The 23,549-nt window shown below is 40.1% G+C and overlaps 7 protein-coding genes, 2 long non-coding RNA genes and 1 pseudogene across 16 annotated transcripts; 4 read left to right on the top strand and 6 right to left on the bottom strand.

Moving 5' to 3' along the window:
• The first annotated feature begins 691 nt into the window (after positions 1-691).
• On the top strand, positions 692-2,725 carry LOC130697581 (UV-stimulated scaffold protein A-like). The gene is made up of 4 exons (XM_057520501.2): positions 692-853; positions 913-2,019; positions 2,082-2,379; positions 2,437-2,725. Exons 1-4 carry the CDS (start codon positions 729-731, stop codon positions 2,578-2,580), a joined length of 1,674 nt encoding a protein of 557 aa, XP_057376484.1. The 5' UTR covers positions 692-728; the 3' UTR covers positions 2,581-2,725.
• A 6-nt stretch (positions 2,726-2,731) lies between these two features.
• LOC130697599 (large ribosomal subunit protein uL15-like) lies at positions 2,732-3,992 on the bottom strand. Its single transcript, XM_057520528.2, has 5 exons — positions 3,898-3,992; positions 3,693-3,756; positions 3,532-3,629; positions 3,151-3,303; positions 2,732-2,902 (listed from the first exon to the last, which is right to left on the bottom strand). The coding sequence occupies exons 1-5, from the start codon at positions 3,898-3,900 to the stop codon at positions 2,774-2,776; spliced, it is 447 nt and encodes a 148-aa protein (XP_057376511.1). The 5' UTR covers positions 3,901-3,992; the 3' UTR covers positions 2,732-2,773.
• Positions 3,993-4,642: 650 nt separating this feature from the next.
• On the bottom strand, positions 4,643-8,058 carry LOC130697571 (neurofilament heavy polypeptide-like). 3 transcript variants are annotated; one of them, XM_057520485.1, is made up of 6 exons: positions 7,929-8,058; positions 7,493-7,848; positions 7,105-7,422; positions 5,347-7,013; positions 5,138-5,286; positions 4,643-5,083 (listed from the first exon to the last, which is right to left on the bottom strand). In XM_057520485.1, the coding sequence occupies exons 2-6, from the start codon at positions 7,839-7,841 to the stop codon at positions 4,744-4,746; spliced, it is 2,823 nt and encodes a 940-aa protein (XP_057376468.1). In that variant the 5' UTR covers positions 7,842-7,848; positions 7,929-8,058; the 3' UTR covers positions 4,643-4,743. The 3 variants fall into 3 exon arrangements, with proteins under 3 accessions (XP_057376468.1, XP_057376469.1, XP_057376470.1); XM_057520486.1 differs by having other exon boundaries at positions 7,105-7,419; XM_057520487.1 differs by having other exon boundaries at positions 7,493-7,783.
• Positions 8,059-8,981: 923 nt separating this feature from the next.
• On the bottom strand, positions 8,982-12,254 carry LOC130697576 (E3 SUMO-protein ligase PIAS2-like). The gene is made up of 5 exons (XM_057520495.2): positions 10,769-12,254; positions 10,408-10,704; positions 10,218-10,335; positions 9,364-9,500; positions 8,982-9,292 (listed from the first exon to the last, which is right to left on the bottom strand). Exons 1-5 carry the CDS (start codon positions 12,081-12,083, stop codon positions 9,135-9,137), a joined length of 2,025 nt encoding a protein of 674 aa, XP_057376478.1. The 5' UTR covers positions 12,084-12,254; the 3' UTR covers positions 8,982-9,134.
• A 67-nt stretch (positions 12,255-12,321) lies between these two features.
• On the top strand, positions 12,322-13,434 carry LOC130697594 (tRNA wybutosine-synthesizing protein 3 homolog). 2 transcript variants are annotated; one of them, XM_057520518.2, is made up of 5 exons: positions 12,322-12,410; positions 12,497-12,752; positions 12,824-12,994; positions 13,058-13,219; positions 13,285-13,434. In XM_057520518.2, exons 2-5 carry the CDS (start codon positions 12,570-12,572, stop codon positions 13,378-13,380), a joined length of 612 nt encoding a protein of 203 aa, XP_057376501.1. In that variant the 5' UTR covers positions 12,322-12,410; positions 12,497-12,569; the 3' UTR covers positions 13,381-13,434. The 2 variants fall into 2 exon arrangements, with proteins under 2 accessions (XP_057376501.1, XP_059350774.1); XM_059494791.1 differs by lacking the exon at positions 12,322-12,410 and having other exon boundaries at positions 12,485-12,752.
• Positions 13,402-14,168, bottom strand: LOC130697608 (protein KRTCAP2 homolog). The gene is made up of 4 exons (XM_057520536.2): positions 14,012-14,168; positions 13,798-13,952; positions 13,610-13,740; positions 13,402-13,542 (listed from the first exon to the last, which is right to left on the bottom strand). Exons 1-4 carry the CDS (start codon positions 14,013-14,015, stop codon positions 13,437-13,439), a joined length of 396 nt encoding a protein of 131 aa, XP_057376519.1. The 5' UTR covers positions 14,016-14,168; the 3' UTR covers positions 13,402-13,436.
• Positions 14,169-14,284: 116 nt separating this feature from the next.
• Positions 14,285-15,451, top strand: LOC130697591 (lysM and putative peptidoglycan-binding domain-containing protein 3-like). The gene is made up of 3 exons (XM_057520513.2): positions 14,285-14,512; positions 14,587-14,785; positions 14,857-15,451. The coding sequence occupies exons 1-3, from the start codon at positions 14,439-14,441 to the stop codon at positions 15,358-15,360; spliced, it is 777 nt and encodes a 258-aa protein (XP_057376496.1). The 5' UTR covers positions 14,285-14,438; the 3' UTR covers positions 15,361-15,451.
• On the bottom strand, positions 15,422-17,134 carry LOC130697611 (uncharacterized). Of its 2 annotated transcripts, none has more exons than XR_009002875.1 (5): positions 16,986-17,134; positions 16,505-16,913; positions 16,053-16,395; positions 15,757-15,987; positions 15,422-15,694 (listed from the first exon to the last, which is right to left on the bottom strand). It is a non-coding gene; the product is annotated as an uncharacterized LOC130697611 (long non-coding RNA). The 2 variants fall into 2 exon arrangements; XR_009002876.1 differs by having other exon boundaries at positions 16,505-16,908.
• A 109-nt stretch (positions 17,135-17,243) lies between these two features.
• LOC132087803 (uncharacterized) lies at positions 17,244-19,470 on the bottom strand. Of its 4 annotated transcripts, XR_009420611.1 has the most exons (6): positions 19,043-19,470; positions 18,476-18,928; positions 18,219-18,380; positions 18,065-18,147; positions 17,779-17,985; positions 17,244-17,708 (listed from the first exon to the last, which is right to left on the bottom strand). It is a non-coding gene; the product is annotated as an uncharacterized LOC132087803 (long non-coding RNA). The 4 variants fall into 4 exon arrangements; XR_009420609.1 differs by having other exon boundaries at positions 17,244-17,571; positions 17,775-17,985; positions 18,219-18,928; XR_009420608.1 differs by having other exon boundaries at positions 18,219-18,928.
• On the top strand, positions 18,047-20,083 carry LOC132087802 (uncharacterized; annotated as a pseudogene).
• The last annotated feature ends 3,466 nt before the right edge of the window (positions 20,084-23,549 follow it).

Raw genomic sequence — 23,549 nt, 5'->3', positions numbered from 1 at the left:
CGTTTAGGTAATGAAGCAGTGCAATATTTGCACATCGATAATAGGGGTGGAGGTAAAAACAAAAAAAAAAACAGAAATAACGATACCGTTCAGACGAGGGAAACTCAAATACACGTTGTCAACGTAAAAACAAAGTAAACAATGAGAATCACATGACAACAAAAAGTAACAATAGTTCCATTGCACACGCTAGAGGCTGATGATGGGCTGATCTGATGATGGCTGATCTGCAGCGCCATCTAGTGGAAAAACTGTATGGCCAGGTTTAAAATAAGCCCGACAAAATAAGCATCGCACTAGCGCTGTAGCGTACTGGCGCGCTAGCATTGCGTCAAATACTCGGTGTATTTCAAAAACAATTAACTTCATAAAAAATAGCAATTTATTCGGAATCAGCATTCAGTTTTGAGTATACCTTGTGATATTCAACCAATTCCGATGAGTGTCAGTTTTTCAGAAAAAAAATTTAAGCCCGACCGAGAAAAGTCGGGCTTATTTAGTCGGACTTACTTAGTCGGGCTTAAAAATTTTTTTCGGTCAGTGTATGTAGAGAATTAACTAGAAATTTGACCGGTAGATGGCAATAGCAGTAAAACAGAAAAAAGGCCAATATTTTTTATTTTTATTTTGGGTAAAACGGATTGCCATATAGAATAAATGAAAAAGTTTAGAACATTGCTCACACAAAAATTTGAAGCCAAAACTGATATTCATTACCTCGTTAAAGAATGGATCTAAAGTTGGCGGACATCAGTTTGATCGCGAAGTTAGGACAGACCATTGAAAATATTGTCAGCAGTGGTCTGAAACAGATAGAGGAATCAAAATTGAGAGAGATTAAAAACATCTGTCGGTAAATCCATTTACTCCTGTTGTGTAAGGTGTAAGCACTGGCTGATCTAAAATTTTCAGAATTTCAGATGTGTATGTGAATGAAGCCTTCAAAATTGTCATACATCACTTGAGCCAAATGCATTCAGAGATTCGTTTGTCATCATTGCTCATAATCAAAGAGTTATTCAAAAGGTCACATCACTTCAGAGAGCTCTTAATTGCAGATTTCCAGTGTTTCTCCAAATTGGTGCTAGAAATAGACCCTAATACTCCTCTTCCACCACCTTCTACAGCACTGAAGCAATTAAAAGTTCTTGCAACCAAAACTATTAAAGAATGGTATGAAACCTATGGCGAGACTTACAAAAAGCTAAAAATTGGATTTCAATATTTGAAGAAAAGTAAAGTTGTTGATTTTGAAGATATGGAAGCTAGATCAGCTCAGGAGAGACAAAGGATGCAAGAAAAAGAGGCTAAATTGACTGCTGTGAGAAAAGAGAAACTGAAAGTATTAAAAGAAGAAGTAACTACTGAAGAAATCGAAATTAGGGATTGTCTTACACAAATTGAAAATGGACTGGAGTTGTTGCTGCCTGATGAATTTGCCATCAAGGCACCCAACGGGTGTGAAGATCCAGATAGTTCAGACACATGTGATTTCAGGGCGCATGGCATAAGCAATAACGCAACATTCAGCCTTGTAATCGATGTCCAACCTTTTCAAATCATCGAAGTGAACCAACATAATCGGGAATTAATCAGATGCATGCAAGATCAATATCGATTGCTCACTGGTCGGTGGCTACCTGCTGTTTTTAAGTGGAATATCATTTCAGCTAAACTAGGGGCTGAAGAAAAATTGCAAAAAAGTATTCTTGACTTGAAAATGAAAGTGGAGTTGACGATCAAAAAATATCAAGAAACTAATCTTGCAAGTTGCAAATTACATAGCGATTTAGACTGCTCTTCCGATTCTGATTTAGAAACTGTACCTGATTTGGACAGCCATGAGGAAAATTTAACCGATATATTTAGCACAACAGACGCTACTGTGGAAACTAAGCCAGAATCCCATGGATATCTATGCCGTAAAAGGCGTAGAAAAAACAACGAAAGGACGTTGCCTCTTGATATAGATTCATACGCAACTTCGCTGTCTAGTGTACCGGCTCCAACATTTTCACGGTGACTAAAACATTTTATTAATTTTGTTACTGTTGATTTCATTTGGTTAACTTGATAACTAGAAACACCGTGGAAAGTTATTGGGTTCAGGATCCGGAAAGCGGCTCTTCAGCAACAATAGACTTGGTTAGTCATCCCGTAGAACTAGGGGAAGCCTTCTGTCCAGTTAAATGGTCTTGCAGGGCTCAACTACCAAATGGAAAACTTTGTCTTAGAAAAGATCGAAAAAAATGTCCTTTTCATGGACTAATTGTCGCTCGTGATGAACAAGGTCGACCCAAAGATCCTTTAACATTGCGCACTCCCGTCAAAGATGCGGTACCCGAATGGCAAGATCCCGCTTTACTTGCGGAAATTAAGGTATAGTAACGATATTTTGATATCCTGTCTAAAAGAAATAACCTTTTTTTTCTTGAGGCTGCTACGGGTGTTGATCTAACAATGCCGACGAGGGGAAAACGGCTCAGGAAAAACCCGTTTCCCAATCTTACGGATTTGAAGACACTAAACAATTCGTCGAGATCTCGTCTGGAAAAAAAAGTTTTCAAGCGGCGATGTTAAATGTTCCGTATTGTGAAAACATTTTGCCTACAAGGAAATGTTAAACGGAATGACAAATTGTAGCTTAGGCTGCATCTCAAGTCAAATACTGAAATCGAAATTATTTAACTTTCATACTGATAAACCAAAATAAAAAAAAAAATAAAACCAGTTTGATATAGACGCTGTATTAATGCCAAGACAGGTTCACATCTTAAGCAGTCAAAATACAGGCTCCACCAACAGACTTGATCTTGGTCTCTGCAATCCTGGAGAAGAATTTAGCCTTGACAATGACAGGCTGCTTGGGGAGAATACCTTTGCCCAAAACCTTGTAGTAACCCTGTTAAAAAGAAATAACAACTGTTAAAAATATTCACAAAGTAGTCATTGTTTTTCACACTCATTTTATCTCATCAAAGGACATTAAGAAAGAGGTCCGAATAGATGTGATGTGAATGCCAAATAATATACTTCCATTTGCACAGCCAATTCTGGCCTTACTTCTCACAACTTTAAAAATAAAGATTGCAAAAAGTTAAAGAATGGCACATAGGTGCAGGAAGACGAAACGAAAAATCTAACACTTACAGCTCGCACAACATCAATGATGGGGACTTTCTTTTCAGGGTGGTTCTTGTACTTCTCCTTGGTCTGTTCAGTAACCAGGGTCCACAGCTTGTCAAGGTTGATGGCTGGCATGTGGTGTTGGTTCTTACGCAAGTGGAAGTTTCTCATACCAACCTGTAAAAATAAATTGATTAATTAATTGTGGAAGAACAGTGAAGAATCTTGCTAGTGGACATTAAGAAAGAGGTCCAGCAGGATGGCACACTACTCTACATGTTGATCTACTTCTCTTGCACAGTCAACAATGGCCCAATCTTTCTTCTCCAAGGAGAATGCAGATTACATAGTGACACATAATATGCGAGAAGACGGCACTTGTTACTGAACGGAACACAATCATACCTTGCCGAAGTAACCGGGATGGTACTTGTCGAAGTTGATGCGGTGATGGTGCATACCACCAGCGTTACCGCGACCACCAGGATGCTTACGGTGCTTGCCTAAAAATGAGATTAGATGACGTTAAACAAACAAATAGCATAAAACAAGACGCGCTTCCGTACCGATACGACCGTGGCCATGGCTGACATGACCACGAAGTTTCCTGGTCTTCTTTCGATTGGTCGACTAAGAGCGCAACAAACAAAATATAACGGATTAGGCAACAAGACAAAATGACAAGTAGAAAAATTTTGAACAGGCAATAAGATGGTTTCGATACGGCGAGATATTTAACGAGTTAAAGTGACGAAGATAGACCGAACTCACCATTTCCCGGATAGAACGATGAAGACTGAGAGAGAGTCGAACTAAGGAGTCGACTTCAATGAAAGGACTGATTTAGAGAGGCAGCGTTGCTAAAAAGAAACAAGTGCGTCTTGTCAGCTTTAAAAATATTGGCAACACAGCGTATGGATGTAATTTACGTCAACTGTATTCAAAACCATTTTTGTTTCTAATTCCTCATACTCGTTTTACTGGGATTATTGAATTGATAATTAATTGAATTATGATGGAAAATTGATGAAATTTTTCTTTAATTTCCTCTATAATACGCTAGCGCTTTGTGTAATACTTTTTGTTTGATTGATAATATCGATGGTTCCAACCTCTGGACCCAACCCGGACCAATCACAGTCGATCGATTACCCGATTATTGCCCTGGTTATGTCAGATTGTCAGTTATATTTTCTGTTCGACTTTCAGAAACTTTCAGATTTGATAGCACTAAACTTGTATTTTTAAATAGTAGTGACTAAGAAAACCTCAACTGGTTACCAAGAAAAAGGCCTTTCCTTGAAATCAAAGTTTATGCGTTAAAATATGTTGCAGACCAATATCATTCTTGTATTGCATCTACCATTTTAGTGCCGAAATCAGTTGTTTTTCCAATTTATTTTATGTCGACTTCCACTAGGAAATTCAAACTTATCACACTATGCACTACAAACAGTTGGTACTATACCATCCAAATTTTAAACTTTTCACGAAACATTTTATGAGTACGAAAACGTCTTGAAGAACCGTGTATTTCCCGTAAGTCAATTCACAAGAATCCGATTAGGACAGCATATGGTGTATACATAAATGTTTAGTACACCACTAGTCAATGCATCAAAATTTCACGACCCGCTTTTTATTTCCTTGCTTTGGAGTTTTGTTTTGAATCTTTTCAACGGTATCCTCCATGACGTCAGCATCAGCGGACTGTTTAACGTTCAGTACGCCAGCGATGACTTTCTTCTGAATAACGTCTGACATTTTTTTTTCGTCCTGGGATCGTTTGGTACCAGGACAAGATTTGCTCAAGTGACTATTGTCACCGCATTTAAAGCACGCACCACCATGAGGGTAAATCCCTTTTGGGTTACTAGGGCAACTTCGAGTAAGATGACCAGTCTGGCGGCAAATGAAACACTCTGCATAAGTGTAAACCTCTTCCTTGATGGAACAACTAAATAAACAACATTTAAGTAAGACTTCAACATAGGACAAAATTGTGCCTTACTCTTTAATAGTGTGCGTCGTGTCTCCGCATTTATAGCATTTGCTGGCCAGTCGTCGCTCAGAAACCGGACAGTCTCTCTGCATGTGTCCCCTTTTACGACACCTAAGGCATCGGGTTCCCTCTAAGCGCTTCTGGATCGCCATCATTATCTAAAAAGTATTTTATTTTTAATTCAACCGATTAAACAAGCGAAAAAATGGTAAAATTACCCTCGGAAGATCTCGATCGATTTCTTCCTCCGTTTTGCCACTGGCTACTAGCTTCTTGCGAACTTCGACAAATCTTTCTTCTTCGGCCAATGCGGCATTCGTCTTAGTTTTCGGAGACTGATTTGACGACGTTAAGCCTATTTGTCTAGAAGTAAGATATTTCATCATGTCGTGTACGACAGTTTTTTTAACTGCGCCATTAGCCTCCTTTTCTGACAATGAGGTTCCATTATTTATTTGTGAATCACTATTTCCACTATTCTCTGCCTGCATTGCAGCAATTTTCTTGTCTCTAGCTTCAAGTCTCTTTTTTTTCCACCTTAACTTCCTCGCTAGAGCTTTTGCAGCTTTGGCTGCTTTTGCATCTTCAGCTTGTGAATCGTTAGGTGATCCTTTATGGGCCACTTCGGAAACTCCTGACTCTTTCGGTGCTTGATTTTCCTTGGCCTTCAGAGCTTTTCGTTCTCTATTGTTTGGCAATTTTGAGTTCCCTAAAGTCAACGATTTCGCGGGAGCCTTTTTATCCTGTACTGCACTTGTTGCTTGACATGTGGCATCCGCTGCCGAAGTTTCAGCCAGAGACGCAGAGTTTTTCGCCTTAGCTGTAGTCTTCACTGGAGGCGAAGTTTCTTTGCCTTTAGCCGGGGCTTTAACTGGAGCAGTGGTTTCCGTGGCGAGCGTTGTTGTCGGAGGCTTTTTGGGAGTTTTCACCTGTGCAGGAGACCCCTTGGTCGTAGTTTTATCCGAAGCAGACGTCTCCTTCGCTGGGGTTTTAGCTGGAGTAGGAATCTCCTTCACTGGGGTTGTAGCCGGGGCAGGAATCTCCTTCGCTGGAGTCTTGGCCGGAGTATTGGCTACAGTAAGCGTTTTCTTCGCCGGGGTTTTCGCTTGGATAGGGGTCTCTTTCGCTGAAGTTTTGGTTACAGTAGGCGCCTCCTTGGCTGGAGTTTTTGCTGGAGTAAGAATTTCCTTCACTGGGGTTGTAACCGGGGCAGGAATCTTGGCCGGAGTTTTGGCTACAGTAAGCGTTTCCTTCGCCGGGGTTTTAGCTTGGGTAGGGGTCTCTTTCACTGAAGTTTTGGCTAGAGTAGGCGTCTCCTTGGCTGGAGTTTTAGCTGGCGTAGGGTTTTCCTTGGCTGGGGTTTTAGTTTGAGTAGGCGTTACCTTCGCCAGAATTTTAGGTTGAGATGGGGTTCCCTTGGCTGGAGTTTTAGCCTGAATAGATGTTTCCTTTGCTGGAGTTTTAGCTTGAACAGATGTTTCTTTGGCCGAATTTTCAGCTTTAATAGGTGTTTCTTTGGCTGGGGTTTTAACCTGAATAGGTGATTCCTTGGCTGGGGTTTTAACCTGAATAGGTGTTTCCTTGGCTGGGGTTTTAAACTGAATAGATGTTTCCTTTGCTGGAGTTTTAACTTGAATAGGCGTTCCCTTGGCTGGAGTTTTAACCTGAGTAGACGTTTCTTTCGCTGAAGTTTTACCCTGCTCAAGCGTTTCCTTTGCTGGAGTGTCCGCCTTAATTGGGCTTTTTTTGGATGCATGGGATTCCTTCGCCGGCGTTTTCGTTTTCTTAACTGGTGTTTTAGTGCTCTTCAGAATTGACTTGCTATTGACTGGTTTATTGATGATTGATTGAAGTTCTGCTTTTAGTTTTGCAGCATGCTCTTCATCTACCAATAGATAACATTGGATTATTTCTCATTTAACCAAACAGAATATTACTCAATCCATAAAAAGTATTGGCTCTCATGTTATTCATACCTATAAATTCATCATCTGAATCAATGTCATCTGAATCATGATCAGGGCCCATGTTGTCATCAGAATCCAAATCGTCAGAATCCATTTCATCATCAAGCTCAAGTTTAAAGTCTTCTTTATTGCTATTTTTCATTCCTTTAGCCTTAGGAGTACTTTTTTGGGTTTTCCTTGTAGTCTTCGAGTTTAAATTTGTCCCCTTAACAGTTTTAGTTGGAGAAACTGCCTTACTATTTGGGGTTCCCAGTATTGCATTAAGTTCAGCTTTCTTCTTACGTGCTGACCTTGTTTGAATTGGACTCGGTTGTGAAAGCTTTCCTGCTACAAAAATTAAAAACAATATAACCACTTGCCAGAAACAAAATGTGATTAAACAAAATGGCAAATATACCTTGTGGGGTGCTGGCATTTCCAGGGGTATTAACAGAGCTTGTGTCCTTCTGCTTTGCAGGAGTTTTCCGCAAAACCTTTTTAGCAGATGTTGTAGCTACTAGTGGTGAAGTTTCATGAACTGGACTCTTAAGAACAGCAAGTGATTTTGGCGTCCCAGGTTCAAGCTTGACAACTTTGGGAGTCTTCTTGGGAGTTTTCTTCTCTCTTTTAGGAGTTGTAACGTCATCATCATCGATGCTTTCGGCTACGCGCTTGTTAGGGGAAACCATTTCGGACCACGGCGTCGGATCTGCACTCACACGAGCATTGCATGATTTAGAACCGTTTGCTCTGGCGTAACGAGTCATTATTGTGCTGACAGTATCAACAACAAAACAGCTGTTTCATTACGCCTTAGTAAATACAACGTTATAATTTTCCTCTGAGAAACTTACCGAATTTCTTTCGGGAAATCTTGTGTGGCAGGAACAGACACGTGGTTACCTTAGAGAGGGAAGAGCAATGGTGGAATAAAATGCGCGGTCTGCCAAAATGGTAGTTGCCAGTTGGTGTTCTTGTTTTCCTAAGTTTGTCTTCTTCCACTTGATAGGACAAAAGGCTACGTCAGTTAGGGTAGGGCCGTAGAGCTCGGCCCCGTGCCAATCGGGCAACTTTTAGGCCAATCTATTGAGTCGTTTAGGATTTCGGTACGGTTTCATCGGGTAGTATCTCTTTTTCTGTCTATATATATTCGTGAAGGCTTCCGATTTAAAATCGGAACGAAAGAAAACAGAAACCGGTAACAATGCTCTGGTTAAAATCCCAATTACACCGCTTTCTGCCCCGTTAACCTCAACTTATACCCTAATTTTTTAAACAGAAAATTAAATATTGTTGCATTTACGCATTTTCTGCAATATATTGTATTATTTTATTGTAAATACAAGACAAAAAGATGCCGTGTTTTTGTGTTTAGTGAACATGTTTTAGCTAATCATTAAAAGAATGGCAACAGTGGCAGACATCTACCCGAGTCGTAACCGATTATTCATTTTCCGGTAGGTCGGTGCAGTTTAACGGGTACTCAGACAATGAGTACCGAGCCCTAGGGTGAGGGTGAGGCTCTAGAGGCAGGGCTCGGCACCCGGTTACCTTTTTACTGCCGGAAGATACTGGCGCGACACACGCAATGTGCTTTAACTTGTATTTGTTGCCACATTTTTTAACTTTCGAGTCAGTATATTCCATTGACAACTCGGTGGGTAATCCGGCGCCAAGCCCTACTTAGAAAAAATGAGAAAATCAAAGAACGATGATTTACAGTGAATTGGCAACATGTGGATTTAAACCAACCAGTCCAACTTTGCCAGCTGGGCGGTAACCGAAAATTTGCGCCAATCAACGAGCAACTCTCTAGTGTACCATTTTAAAATTGCATTTCTTAGAGGAATCTGGCTAAAAGTAAACCACGTAAAAATAAATAGCAACGAGGTTACAGTATAACGAAGTTAAGAATGACAAAAGTTGTATTAAATTAACTAAACAGTCATAAAAATGATTTTAGTTTTACATAGGTTTTGGAATACAAACTTTTAAAAAATACAGAATAAAAGAGTAAATGTGGCGAGCTGACGACACATTTTTACCTCCATCGTAACTAACTAGTCCAAAGATATTACATCTGGTGGGGATTGGGATCGTCTATAATTATTTCTAACAGGTGGCACCGAATTATTTGGGGATTGATGTTGGGTCGCTGCAGTTGGCAAGGTGTGGCCATTCATCGCGTCGCCTAATACGCTTTGTAGCTCATTCGTACCTGTCAACAATTTCAACAGACATGAGTGAGTTGTTTGTTTAAAAAAACAAAACATGAACAGTAAATCATACCTCCGTAGGAATAGGCAAAATTGGAATACGGTGCATAAAGATTTTGTCCATTGGTAGTTGATGAACTGTAGGAAAAGTAAGTCGGACTTCCATAACTGCTCCCGGCCATATAATTGTATGCAAGTGGACTGTTAACGCTGTAAAATAATTTAATTTCATTCCAAAAATTCTGGAAAATTAAATAGGCAATGGATTCGATAAAAAGCGCTTCGAGGGTCACGATAACAAATATTTCAAGTTCACAATTAGAAAACAACGATATAATGATGAGAAAAGAATGCCATTCATCCAAGTTGGCAGACTCTCAACGAATCAGGAAACTTCATGCGAAAAAGCCAAGAAAAATTACTAAGAAATTAAATACCGCTACCAGAACAAGGGGGAAAAAAATAGGCCGAAGTTCGAAATGAGCAGTAGAAAATCAACCCATAAAATGTCATGCTGAAATTTTTTGCGAACCGAGGCAAAGAATTTTGAAACGGACAAACGAAAACATAAAAGCAAAACCGAGAAGACGACTTTATTGAAACCTGTAAAAAGAACTAGTGGAGCGTGGAAATGAATCACAACACCATGATACTCTGGATATCTAGAATAGCGAAGGAATAATCACAACAGTATAATCATGGTTTTGAAGGTGAACCATCAAGTATACCGAATCAAACACAGAAGCAAATGGATCAGAAGCATGCCTTGCGAACGTCACTCAAGCACGATGGTACATGGATCCCTTCAAGTATATCTTTATGACAGGAAAATAGCAGGATTGTTGTTTTGTTTTCTGTTTTTTGTTTTGATTTTTAATTTAAAGAGAATCGTCATCCAAATCAATACAAGGTGGGGAATAAACTAACCCTGACGAAGATTCAAAGTTTTGAGCTGGTCTCGCAGAGCTATTCGATGCTGATGAACTTAGACTGCTGTTACTGCTCCCTGTGACTGTATTCACGTTGCTGCTGAGGTTAACAGGTGCTTTAAATAAATTATTAAAGGCAAATGTGAAATTGATTGCGCTTTTTGAAAATAAGAATAAGCTCCCAATACCATTCGTAGCTGCTGCGTTTTCGTCGGCTGAATCACCAGGGCAACTTGACTGACTGCCGGAGCTACGCTGACGACTAAGCATACGCTCCTTGATACTCATCAAAGTGTCACTGTCCTCTTCGCTGTCGCTACTAAGCGTCAGGTCTACTACCATAGGGGCTTTCTTCTTGGGAGGAGGACCTTCGCAAACTAATTCCAATTCTGTTTCATCAATAGTCTCTACCTTTGGATTCGTCGGATTAGTTGGCAATTCCTCGACGACGTCCAAGTTAACTGAACTTTCTCCACTTGTATTTTCTACAAAATAATCATAAAAAGTTAATTTATAATTCTTTCCATCCCAAAAAGAAAGTAATACTACTTTTCGTTTCTTTTTTAGCCGACAGCACGGTCCATGTTCCATCGACGTTCAGTTGAACTTCCATAATATCAGCCGGAAGAAGAGGTGAATTCAGAATATCAGAAAAGTAGCCATCAATCGCAAGTTGATCGTAGAGAATAGATTTGTCACAGACGGGACAGACCCAAGTTGGCTTTCGTTCGTTCATTTGCAGAAAAAGCGAGGCATCGAAACATTGTAGATGTGAACAAGATGTTGCTCGGCAAGGCAACTGCATTCGCATTTTCCCCAAAGGACACACGAGCGACACTTTAAGAGATGTGGTGGCAATTTCTGTGTCGGCGTCTTCTAGTTTATCTTTGATGAGGCCACGAGTATATTCTGCTGGACGTACTCCTTTTGTTCGCAATCTCTGGAGAAGATCAGTGGAGGCAAGACGCCGGACAACATAGATGGCCATAACATAACCTCTCCCGCCCATGTCCGATGACCACGTCACATTGATCTGGTTAGCCACTGTTGGTGAAAGCCTGCACAGTGAAGTTATGTTGACAGGTCTTGGTGGCCGTTTAGGTTCTACCCCCGGTTTGTTGGTCGGGATAGGATTCGGCAAGGTCACTAGTTTACTGTTTACTTTGACTGAGAGGTTGGATGGAAAGTTGTCATCCTGCTCACATGATGTTTCCAAGAGACAAAACCTCATTTGAATTTGATTCAAATAGTCTATTTTGGACCCAGGCCTGGCATCTCTTGAACTTGCTATGTCTGTTGCTTGCTGAGGTGTGAGATGAAATACAAAATTTGTGTCGTGATATCGAGAATTCCCTGTAGGGACCAAGCTGGAAGGGCGTAGAAGTTCTGCTATTGAATCAAAGAATGGTAATCTCTTCAATCGGACATCAGGGTGAACCGGAAATGATGGTTGTGAACCACCGCCAGACACAGCTTGCTTAGAAGTGTAACCTGTTGAGTAAGGCAGACCACTGGTATGGATGTAAGGATTTCTTCCTTGGATTGCAGCCCTCTCCATTTCAGAATAATTACTGGATTTGGATGGCGAGAGAGATGAGCTTGATCTGGTTGATGCACCAATGTAAGGTGGTGTGGTTTCTGCAGCACTCTGTCCCATTGCCACTGTTTGCTGTTGAATTGACCGATATAATTCGCGAACTTTGGCATTTATAGGTGAAGATCGTAATTTGATCAATTCCAGAGCTCGCATCTGCAATTCTGTTTTCCGACCTGATCGACTACGTCCAGCAAAACTCAGCAACATAGTCAATTCCGAGACACGAAAGCTCATCACCATGTTCTTTAATACTTCAGTTTCTGACATTTTGATGCTAAAATTGTTAATCTCTGTTACATGCTAAAAAAAACTTCAAAATCTTATATCATTTTCCGACAACTAATAAGTTTCAAAACACTTTACTGACTGAACACTTAACACACACGCACAACCCGTCCGGTACTATATATATTCTTATAGAAAGAAATGTCTGCTTGGCCTTCCCCAAAATCAAAAAAAAATTCTATTTCTATGCCAACGAGCGGGATTGGAACCCGTAGAGAGCCGGAGGAGTTGGATATCGATATCTTGTGTTTGAATCGTCTTCGAACGCCTTGCGTATTTAAGAGGAAAAGTAAAGAAAACTACATGCCAGTGAGTTACATTGGAGATGTGAAAAATATCCTATGCTTAAATGAATTAATTAATTTTGAATTAAAATGTTGTAATATCATTTTTAGCGACGTAAGGTTTTGGTATGAGCAGCAGTAGTGTTCCAAGCAACTACAGTTACGAACCAACTTATTAGTCAAAATGTCCGTGAAAATGTTCGCAAATCAAAAACAGGCTGCTTTTGCAGGACAAGATTTAAGTCGAAAAGGCTCTGTTGACGAACCAATCAGAGAGCTAGTTGATTGCATAAATTCGTCAGAAAGATACTTCACAACCAGCTCCTGCTCTGGACGAATTGTTGTGTTAGCGGAGACTGTAGAAGAAGTAAAGCACAGCCATTTCCTCTTCTTCAAGTTGCAACTTGGTTTTTCCTAATATTTCTGGTTTAATGTTAGGAGCTGTCTGTGCAAAAAGAAGGTTGCAAATGGGTTTATGTATCACATAGTAAGTGTTCATGTGAAGAAATATATTCAAAACTTGACCCTTCGATTGGAGATCTTAGTTTCAAATTTGAGGCCTTTGTACTACATGTCCAATGTAGAACCCTAGATGATGCACAGCTTATGGTATTTCCACATCAGGATTTCATCTCTAACATTTCATTTATCTTAAATGCATTTCTGAAAAAGCTAAGCTGTGGAGTACAAGCAGGATTCAGAAATTCTGGCATATCTCTCAAATCACGGAAAAATTCACATCAAGAATGGCCAAAAATTATTGTAGCAATCCGTTCAACCCATGGCATTGAAGCTCCTTTATCAGCTAATGGCAAATTGCTAGTTACTTCTGAGGTGATCTTCAAATTCCACTTTGTGAATAATAGAATAAAGTAAAAAAAAAAATTTTAATTTTGCAGTATGTTGACCATGTTGTTACAAAAGCAAACATACTAATGGAAGAAAACTTCAAAAGGATTTCTAGGTTTCAGCAAAATCTTATGCAACAAATTTGAAATGGATTGAAATAATATACAAAGGGTTTAGAAATGTATTCAATGACTGTACAATCCTACTTCCTTTTCTTTGTAGCAAAGGTTTGAACAACTGCACTTTGTCCATAGATTTTCTGAGACAGCAAGTTTATGTGGTACAAGTGGACTAATGATAGCACCAAGCTAAAGTGAATTTTAAAAAAGGCTCATGAAAGTACCAACTCAAATCCCAAACTAATTGAGGTTTTACCAAACAGTTGTACAGATCCTGTGAACCATTCCTGAAGCTGTCAAGGCAATTGCCAAGCAAATGACAACCTCAGGAAATAGTTTCATCTGGAAGCTTTTTCCAAAAAGCGTAGATTCCAGGTTCCCCACAGCCTATAATAATGATAATGACATTTGTGCACACTGCATAAATCTAAGCTATTGGCTTACAGTCAAAATGAGGGAAAAAAGAACTGATCCAAGAAATCCGCCGAAAAGTGTTAGGGGCTGAGATGACACCAGCAAGTGTTTATACATTTGCATCCCAGAAAATACCAAAAATGATAACACAGATGCCAAAATAAAAGACTGATTGCTAGAAATTGCTGAAAAAGACAAATAATTAATGAAGACCTCAAAAGAACAGCGTACTTTTTTCGTTTACCCATGTTTATTTTTCTTCTTCGTTTCGTATATTGCAGTTTTGATGTAGAGAACCGTGTTGCACGCAAACCGAATGACAGCTCACTAAATGGGCGGAGCCAGTCGATTGTCAAACGTAACTGTTCATAAAGTAAACTTAGCTTCTTCAGGGAAAATTCTTTGAACTTACACGGAAGATCTTCTTTCGTGTAATCTGGCATAAATCACTATTCTGAATATTAAAGTTTACATTCTATTTTGAAAGTTCCGAAAAACTATCGACCAAAAATATATCGATAGCTAAGTTTGACATTGAATTTTTCTTTTTTGCCAACATGGAATAAGTTTACGCTATCGTTTGATAAAAGGAACGTCTAAAGAATTACAGTGAATGTGACTGTTCCTGACCAAATTTTGTAAATATACCTGTATGGAAATCATTTTAGAACATGACAAACCGATCCTACGGATACTCCCGGTTGATAAGCTATGAAGAAAAAGCGGCCAGTCGAAAAGATTCAAGGTTTTACCATCTACTACCTCGAATATAACATGCATTAAACAGCCTTACCCTTATAATTTTATTGTCTATTGTAGTACTGATGATGATAATGATTCCCTGCCGAGTACCAAGTTACGAAGACTAACTAATATTGACCAAAGAAAAGAACGATGGCCTGGTTCAGCTTCCCATTTATCTCTTTCCAGTCCTTCTGATATTCAACGAGAATATAGAGAACATCTAATCAAACCAAAGGAGACTTTGCAAGGGTTAGCCCTTCACTATCGGTGCACAGTATGACAGTGCTACTTTAATCACTTAAAAAATTATTGGTATTTCCATTTTATTAAAAAAAATTTACTTAGGTTTTTGAACTGAAGGTTGCAAACAACATTCAGAAGGAAGCTGAATTCTTTGCTCGAAGAACTTTAAAAATTCCTGTACGCCAGCACTCTTCATTGACAGAAAGGCTTCCCAGTGATAAAGCAAGCCTTCTGCCATGCGGAGATACCAAATCTGGGGATTTCAAACCTTCCAATTCTCTAGAATTCTTGAAGCAAGTGGACCAAGATCTTCAACGGTTGAAAGAAAAAGCAAGAGTATATGACATTGACAGTAACGATCCTGCAACTTCTACGTTTATCCCTGATGCTGAACGCCTGCGGCGGACTGTTCGCCTAAACCGAACTGACTGCCAAGGTGACGATTGTGGCCTTTCCTGGACTCACATACTCGGAATGGCGCTCTTGGTGCTTTTAGCCTGCCCTCTTCTTTATTTTCTTTATTTGGAATTGAATCTACACAAGTCGACGAAAGCTGCTACTCACGATGAGACGGTCGCTTCACTGAATGTCTCTGATGCCTTATGATGTGCCTGACTTGTCCAGATTATGTGTTTACTATTCTGTACATGAACTGTGTTGATAACTGTTACAGAACGATACATTTTACTTCCACGTGTTTTGCAATGTTGTGTTCCTTTACTTAAAAGCGTTAGAGACTGGACTGAAATTTTTCCGTCGCATGGACGGGATCGTACAAGATGAGTTTGAAACAAAAGATTAATAGTTTACAAGGGATCTGACGTATTTGAAAACTTCAACTTGCTGATTTCGGGATGAGTTTGTGGAATTATTATTTGTTCAGATACGAGGCGCTCTTCGCTTCCTTCGATACTGGAAGTTCCAATTGCTGTGAATAATACTGCAAATCACATTATTAAAAATACCCATCAGTTAAAATTCATTACAAGAGTATTAGCTTACCTGCTTCACTGACAGCGTTTTTTTATATTGGCGGGCGGAAAAAGATGTTGAAAATCAACACTTACACTTCGATATAGTTTCCATGTAATTTGCGAATGGTCTTTGACATAATAGTTCGGCGATGAAGCAGAAAAATGCCATCTCATGTTGATTCCGAGTATAGGCTCACGAAAAAATAAATTACGCTGACAGAGATGAAGTGTGTAGATGTTTCTTCTAGATCTGTTAGCACTGCAAAAAGATTTCGTTTTTTTTTCACGCGTCACAATAAATATGATAGCTAGTTCTCTACTTACGGATATGGTGCAGCCGCACGAAAAGGACAACAACCTCTGGTAACAAGATTGATGGGAGTCTGATGATGAGAATGATGCCACTGAGTTCGATGTGAATAGACAGGTCAGGAGCGTGACTCCCATAGGCAGATGAAAAGTCTTTCTAATCGAAAGTTTCAAGCCGTCATTCCACCGTAGTCTGCATCGACAACGGGAATAAAGTGATGGCAAATTAGTGCATGACGTGATAACCTACAGCTTCGGCAAAACACAATTTTCTCCGGACAACGTTTTTTTGTAACGTTATAATCCGTGCACCGATTATGCCTAATTTCTGTCGTCGCCTTTTGGGACTGCTGATATGCTGTGTCGAGAAAAACATGAAAGGTAACGGTTTTCCAAGGTTACTTCATCGGGCATAGAGAGGTTCAAATTTTAAAAAGCATGATTTACTTTGATAATGTAGGCATTACCTGCGTTATATGGGCAAAGTCGACTGCCCGTTTCTCACGGGGCGTTTTGAAATTCCCTGAAGCTCACAATGGCTAGCCATTGCGTCTCCTCCAGTTTGTTTTCACTGCATGTTCATGCTAAGCAATGCAACTCAATTTCTTTAGGGGTGACGAATTCTTGTAAGATGCTTTCTCATGAGTGGTTTTCCTCGCTCATCGCTGTAATGTCGCATTTTAAATCGATAAGAGTTTGCAAAAAATTGGCGATCAACGGACGCAGATACATGGAACGCTCTAACAGTGGGTCAAGCCTTTCTGCAATTGCATTTAAATTAGCTCTTTTGGCGCCAAATCGCTTTTTCTGTCGACAACTGTTTTCGAAATTTGTAACGTGATAATCTCCCGAAAAGCCTGTTGCTCTTTAACTATCCTTTGATAAACGAAATGATAAAATATTTAAGTAACAAATATCCAAAACAAAAAGAAACAAGGATACGATTACCTCGAACGCTCGTGACGCCTTCTGGTCGTCACGCAATGTTGAATCATATTTCAAGTAAAAACGATCTTGGAAACTATCCTCCCAACTTTCGTGGTAGGTGATGATTCTTGACTGTCGCCATGTTGATCCAAATGAATATCGTGCAAACTTCTGTAAGACACGATAATTGCGTGCTAAAGTAGTCTATGGAAGGTATAAAATAAACTGGTAACGACATTTTCGTAACGTGAATCTGAAGTTCGTTATACTTGCCTATATTTTATTTTGTTTTTCTTGACGAATGTGAGAGGCAGTATAATTTTGCCGAAGCATCATGGTTGACAAGCCCAAGACCTGTCGGCTCCGAATTTTTTCCGCTCAACTAGTCGATAGTGTAGCAACTGGCAAAGCCAACAGGTGCTGCTCTCCCGTGATTTATTGCCGTGCAATAAATGCACTTGCGTCACGTCTCATTGATTCCGCCGTAATCTACGCTTGATGTAATGCTGTCACTTTATTTGTAAAGATGCATTTTCTGACGTCTATTTTCTAGTAGCACTATTCTTTACGTCGCTGACGGTACATATCGATAGCGATGTCCTTCCACCTGGGCATGGCCAATAAATCGTTAATGTAGTCTGCTATTTTATAATACGTATCTGTAACGATCGGAGGGCAGTCAAGGAAATCCATAGATTAATTTTTTGCATGTATAATACTAGCTCCGCAGGGTCTACTGCTTACCTAGAGGACAAAATTGGACAAAATTGTAGGAGATTTTAAGATTCATGTGGGGACTTGTATGAATACCTACAATAAAATTACCGTCTCTTCGTGGGATCATGTGCGGATTAACTAAAGAAGTTGAACCAACATCTTGTACCGTTACATTTATATGCTGCACGCAAGAAACAACAATTGATTTCTAGAGTCTTTTGCCTGCTGGGTCGCAGCGAGAGGAGGAGCTTCCGGGAGGATGTCCAGTCTAACGTTAACACTGTACTTCTATGGAAGTGAAGCACTAAGAAGAAAAAGGTCAAGAAAATGAGAAGAAAAAAAGTGAACGCCAGCAACTGCATTCATGAATATTTCGTAGTTACCATTCACAGATACGCAGCTTCAGTCAGTTAATTTTCATCCAGTGGCAAATGCAGTCTGCCCATCTCCATTCCTGCTTCTAAAACTACCAGAAAAGCCGGTATTATACAAGAAGTTCATAGTTTTTTTTCAAAAATTTGATACCCTACTATATACCGCTTGCATATTCTAGTTAACTCGGAAGGTAAACAAAATGATCAAGTTCATTGGCACACAAACTGTGTGTAGTCTACTGTTGATTTTTATTGCCGGTCACGCAGCCGACCACTCGATGGACGGACAGACTGCCGCAACTGAGGGCAATATGGCCTCTTTTTCCTACAATAAATTACTAGACAACAACGCAGCTGAAGAAGTGGAAGATGAACTTGAATCGGAGCTCGAATTGAAACGGATGCTGCTCTACGTAACACCTTTGATGGGTATCTTCCAGAAGAAAAATTTTGAGATCTCCACATCAAGACTGAATAAGCGGGTGGCCAGAGAAGTGTTCGGTCAGAGCAGAAAACGGGGTGCTGGCAGGCGTCCTCCAATGTACAATCAGTACAACAAATATCCAGAAGAGATGCAAGCCGATCGAAGTGGTTACGGCGGTGGCTATTCTTCGTCCTCTGGTTACGGTGGTGGGAGCAGTTACGGCGGGAGTAGTTATGGCGGTGGAAGTAGTTACGGTTGTTGCGACAAAAAGGATGACCTCTTGCCTATATTGGCGTTGTTAGCTTTGTCGCTTTTACTGCTTTATTTGATCGCTATTGCAACGACGACAGTAGCGGCCCGGAGACGGCGGAGAGTCGCGATGGAAACGGATGAAGGAAGAAATCCAAACAGTCTTGATGACGATCATCTCTACGTGGATGAAGATCAGCCTGATAGAGGTATGTTGTTAATCATCATTGTCAACTGAAAACATTTATGATAAATTTATTGTCGAGAAAAACTGATAATAGTATAGCAAATTATCATCGACTTTTGATACGTACCTGTTGTGCTGACATCAAATTTTTACGCGGCAAAACTTTCCTATGTAAATAGCATACGTAGTAGAAAGGCATAGACTGATGTCATGCGAGCGGGAGTCTGATCCCAACGGCTGCTTATTATAAGAAATTGCTATAGTAAATAGAAGAGCCAGAGTTCAATCAAAGAATATAAAATTCTAAAAACATTCAAGCTAATCAAACAACGCCGGGAACACTGTCCTGAAGGGTTAAATGCTCGTTCTATACTTGCTCGCCTTGGGCCAATTACTATAGAGAATGTTTGGGTAAATTATACGGACAGAAGTTTCAGGCGTAGTTCAACGACCAGTTTTTCTTTTTTTGGCATCAACTATGTACGAAGCCATTAGCAATTACTGTTACATATATCGAAGATAATATTATTATGAGGCAAGTTACCTTAGTTTCTTTTTTTTTTGGTTGTTGTCATGTTTCTTGTTGGAATTTTTTTTTTCAGAATTGATGGATGCTCCCACATGGATTTCAATGGTAGACGAACTCTGGAATGCTGACGAAAACGACTCCGGCGATGCTTGCACACTCCAAGCGCTCTGTCGCATGAATCGACTAGCTCTCGATTCCCCAGGCACAACCGGGATGGCCGTCTCGCTGTCTAGTTGGCCGCTCAGCTACATGCTCCATCATCGACATCAAGGCGGCTTCCTTAGTTACTTGATGCCTCGTTAATGGGCCGCTATGGAGAAAACTGCACTGCAATCTTCAGTAGCTGTTCGCGCATTAATTAGGCTTGAAGTCATACATATCTATCCGTTAAACATAACAGAAGGATTCATGATTCTACAATTACAAATCACCTTGATGAATTCGGCTAATTAATGATGATTTACGTACGTTAGACCTCAATCCGATTATAAAACAAAATCTGTGTGCTATGATTTATTTATACCTTCAACAGTGATTCTTTCTTCATCATGTGGGATTGGCTACGGTTAGTTAACGACATCGGGTGGGAATTCGTTGGTGTCAATGTTTCTGTCGAAAATCTGAAAATTAAATACAGACGAAAATTCGGTAAAAACATCGTGGAATATATAAAGCTATACTTTGTATGTAAATGATCAGACTGGGATTATGAAACTCATCATCTAAGGATGTAATCCTTACATTTTCAGCTCAATGTGCTTCTTTGCAAACGAATTACCACAGGTATCAAGTTCATACATGTAGAACCTAAAGCAAACACCAAGAAAACTGATAATGGAGAAAATGAATTTACTGGATTTCTTTAAACATTAACCACCGTAAGGCAATATGCAAAATGTCCAGTAGGTATCTTTTAAAATCTTACAAAATAGAGACTACATTTATTGTGGTATTTTTTTTGGTTGTTATTCCAGTCATTTGGAACAGATAGTATCCAAACGTAACAAATGAAGAAGAAAGCTACTTATTAGTTTGATTGATTAACAGTTGAATATGTAGTTTAGATTTGGGCGATACACAATTTTCGAACGTTTATAAAATATCATTACGTTTGTCTCGTGTAGTTCCTGCTGCCAAAGAACAGTTAATCAACACTCATCCATGTTCAAACTAATCCGTTGTTCCGTTATATGTCTACGCAATAAACGCTTCAGGTTAGTAAATCGGTTCAACGTTGGTTTTTGTGGCCGAGATAATGAAACAATCTTCCCTAGTGCTAGACACTGACATAACCTTCGTTTTTCTTTTTTTTTGAAGGGAATACGAAACGAGACATGAGGGAAGACGTTGCCACATCTCCTGCCTACTGGCGATTTTTGAAGAATAAATCTTTGACTTGAAAAAGCAGACTAGATAACTAGCTTGCTGAGAAATTACTGGGCAGAGCATGTTACCTGTGCAGCCCAACATTGAAATGTAGGAGAAACCTGCCAGTCTGTCCCCGAACGAGCCACTGTGAACTGAATTATATGCTCTTCATTTCCAATTTGAGTTGATTGCTCCCCTCTCTGTTGCAGTTTCGTATTTTTGCAATCGGAGGTCGTGACCGAATTTTATTTCCATCAGCTTGCAAATTTTTTTTTTTCAACCTGCACAGAGACAAATAACGAAAGATGAATTTCAACAGACATCGACGGGGTGTTTTATTCTTCTGGTGGTTGTTGACTGTTGTTGTGCTGGTGACAGAAGGACAAGTGGATCAACAGTTTGCGCCGAAGCAATTCTATGGATCAGACCATGTTAATCAATCGGATCAGTATAGCGACGGAACGTTGATCCAAAGGAATGACAAACCTAACAGTCCATCGGTTCAACGCCAATTTCCTCCCGGAATAGATCTCGTCAGCCGGATGGGAGATGAATTTATGATTGGCCTGGAACATCTAAAATCTAGGATCACCAACGACTATAAACGATACTCTTCATCATACAGCAGTAGCGATTACTCCTCGTCAGGAAGCTACCAAGAAGGATGTTGTGAGAAATTGGACTTCCACACTTTCGTGCCCGGTTTTGTTCTGGTGGCCATCTCTTATTTTCTTTTCTTCCTGCTCAACGCTACTGTCACGGGCGGTCGACGTCGCCGGATGATCACACCGCCTAAACGGGAAGAAGAAAGTAAGTAATTCGTCAAATGTTTCAAGTCTTCTGTCAGTTTGTCTTTAAGCTCTGGAAGAAATAGCTAAAGGCAAAACGATACAGAGTGCCAGGCATGTTAAGATGTTGCACGCTAGTTACAGGTCTTAAAAAAAAAGGGGATCCAGTGACCGTCTTACTAAGACAATGACCGCAAGTTCACGGGAGGGCGTAAATATGAAGGACGATGATGGGAAGGATGTGGAACGAAAAGGCATGGGCTATTTACAGAATGAGGCGGAGTCGACGGAGGGACTATGATAAAAACTTGTTGCGGCGTACGGTTGTAATTAACTAGTGTCTATAGCTCATAGACAAAAATGATCATGCAAGAAAAGTTTCTGCCTTCATTCTCTGATTGAATGATTCCATTGCCGGTTCTGTGTACTGCCCTCAGACTATCACCTGCCCGAAACAGCTCCAGCGTAGTCATTCGTAATCTTGAAGACTTTGTTATTCGTTGTTTATCTGAGAAAAGTTAGAAAACATGAAGAAATCGGTGTGTGTTTTGACGGCATTAGCTTCGTTTCTAGTATCTTGCTACACTAACCCCTACAATGGGGTGGCAGGCGCGGAAGAGGTCGATGACCTGCCGGAAGCGATTGTTGATTCGGTACTAGAATCTGAACGTGAATTAAAGTGGATGTTGAAGTTCGTCACGCCATTGATGGCCATCCTGAGGACTGATCGGACCATCAATCGAAGTGGACATTCCACCCGCTCAGCTCGATCTAACAGAGAAGACTACTACGGTCTACGCTACGGTGACATCAATCGCGATCGCAATAGATTTCATCGTAACGATTACGATCGAGATGGCTACAGCTACGGCTACGGTGGTGGAGGTGGAAGTTACGGTTGCTGTGATAAAAAAGATGATCTTCTTCCTATATTGGCTCTTCTCGCTCTGGCTGGTCTCTTGCTTTATCTAGTTGCCATTGCCCGTAAACCAGTTGGCCGTCGAAGCAATAAACGATCTGCGGAGAGAGGCATCGATGAGGACAGATGGATCCGCTCGAACGATTATAATAGTGGTAAGGCAATTGCGTATAGTAAATAATTCATTTGCTGCTGTTAACTTCGTTCTATCAATTCAATCGTAAGCGTTAGTTGATTATGCTTAATCTTAGTAACGAATCAAACGTTTTTACCTCTGTGTCAATTATTTCCCTTGATTTACTTCGTCCTTTAGGTAATTCACCTGCGAGAGTTGGGGGTTAAAGTATTTCAAATTCCGATTCAATTATAAACTTCTCTTCGAACTTTTCGCAGTTGAATTGTTTCGAGGAAACACAAAAACGCGGGCAAAAACATATCAGACGTTGTTTTTGCTAGCATTATTTTGATTACGTCGTCCAGGTGCCTATTGGGGCTGTCCCACACAGCGGGGTTGGAGCAAAATAATTCTACCCTTAAGGGCCGGATTAATCCGGAGGCGGAGTTTTAACGAATAAGAGATGGGAGGAGCTTTATTTTTACATTTCACTCCCGAAAGTCGCAGAGGTAACTTGTTAAAACCTTCTTGTCGTTTGAAAGAAATTCGTACCTTGTTTTATCTCCATTCTTTGGTGAACTGAATTCTCTATTGCTAGTGTCCGATCTTTGACATTTATTCTCCGATTTTTGCCTTGCCAACGGTTGAGTGATAGTGTTCCTCTAATTAATAGCACCTAATAATGGTAATAGTCAGCACCTATATTAAACTCGGAAGTTGTATCTTACTGGTCATGGATCCATTGAGTTATTTGGTCGGTGCCAACGACCAAGAACCATTGGATTCCGAGTACGAACTGAAACGAATGTTGACTTTTGTCCGTCCACTAATGGGGATTTTGCGAAGCGATCTCCGTATCAGACGCTCAACTGATATGTTAAGAACTGAATGGATCACTTCATCTCGCGCCATTCC

This window comes from Daphnia carinata, chromosome 3, assembly GCF_022539665.2.
Source record: "Daphnia carinata strain CSIRO-1 chromosome 3, CSIRO_AGI_Dcar_HiC_V3, whole genome shotgun sequence".
Lineage (NCBI taxonomy): Eukaryota > Metazoa > Arthropoda > Branchiopoda > Diplostraca > Daphniidae > Daphnia > Daphnia carinata.
Note: the sequence above shows the minus strand (reverse complement) of the source record. Positions and strands in the feature narration are given on the sequence as shown.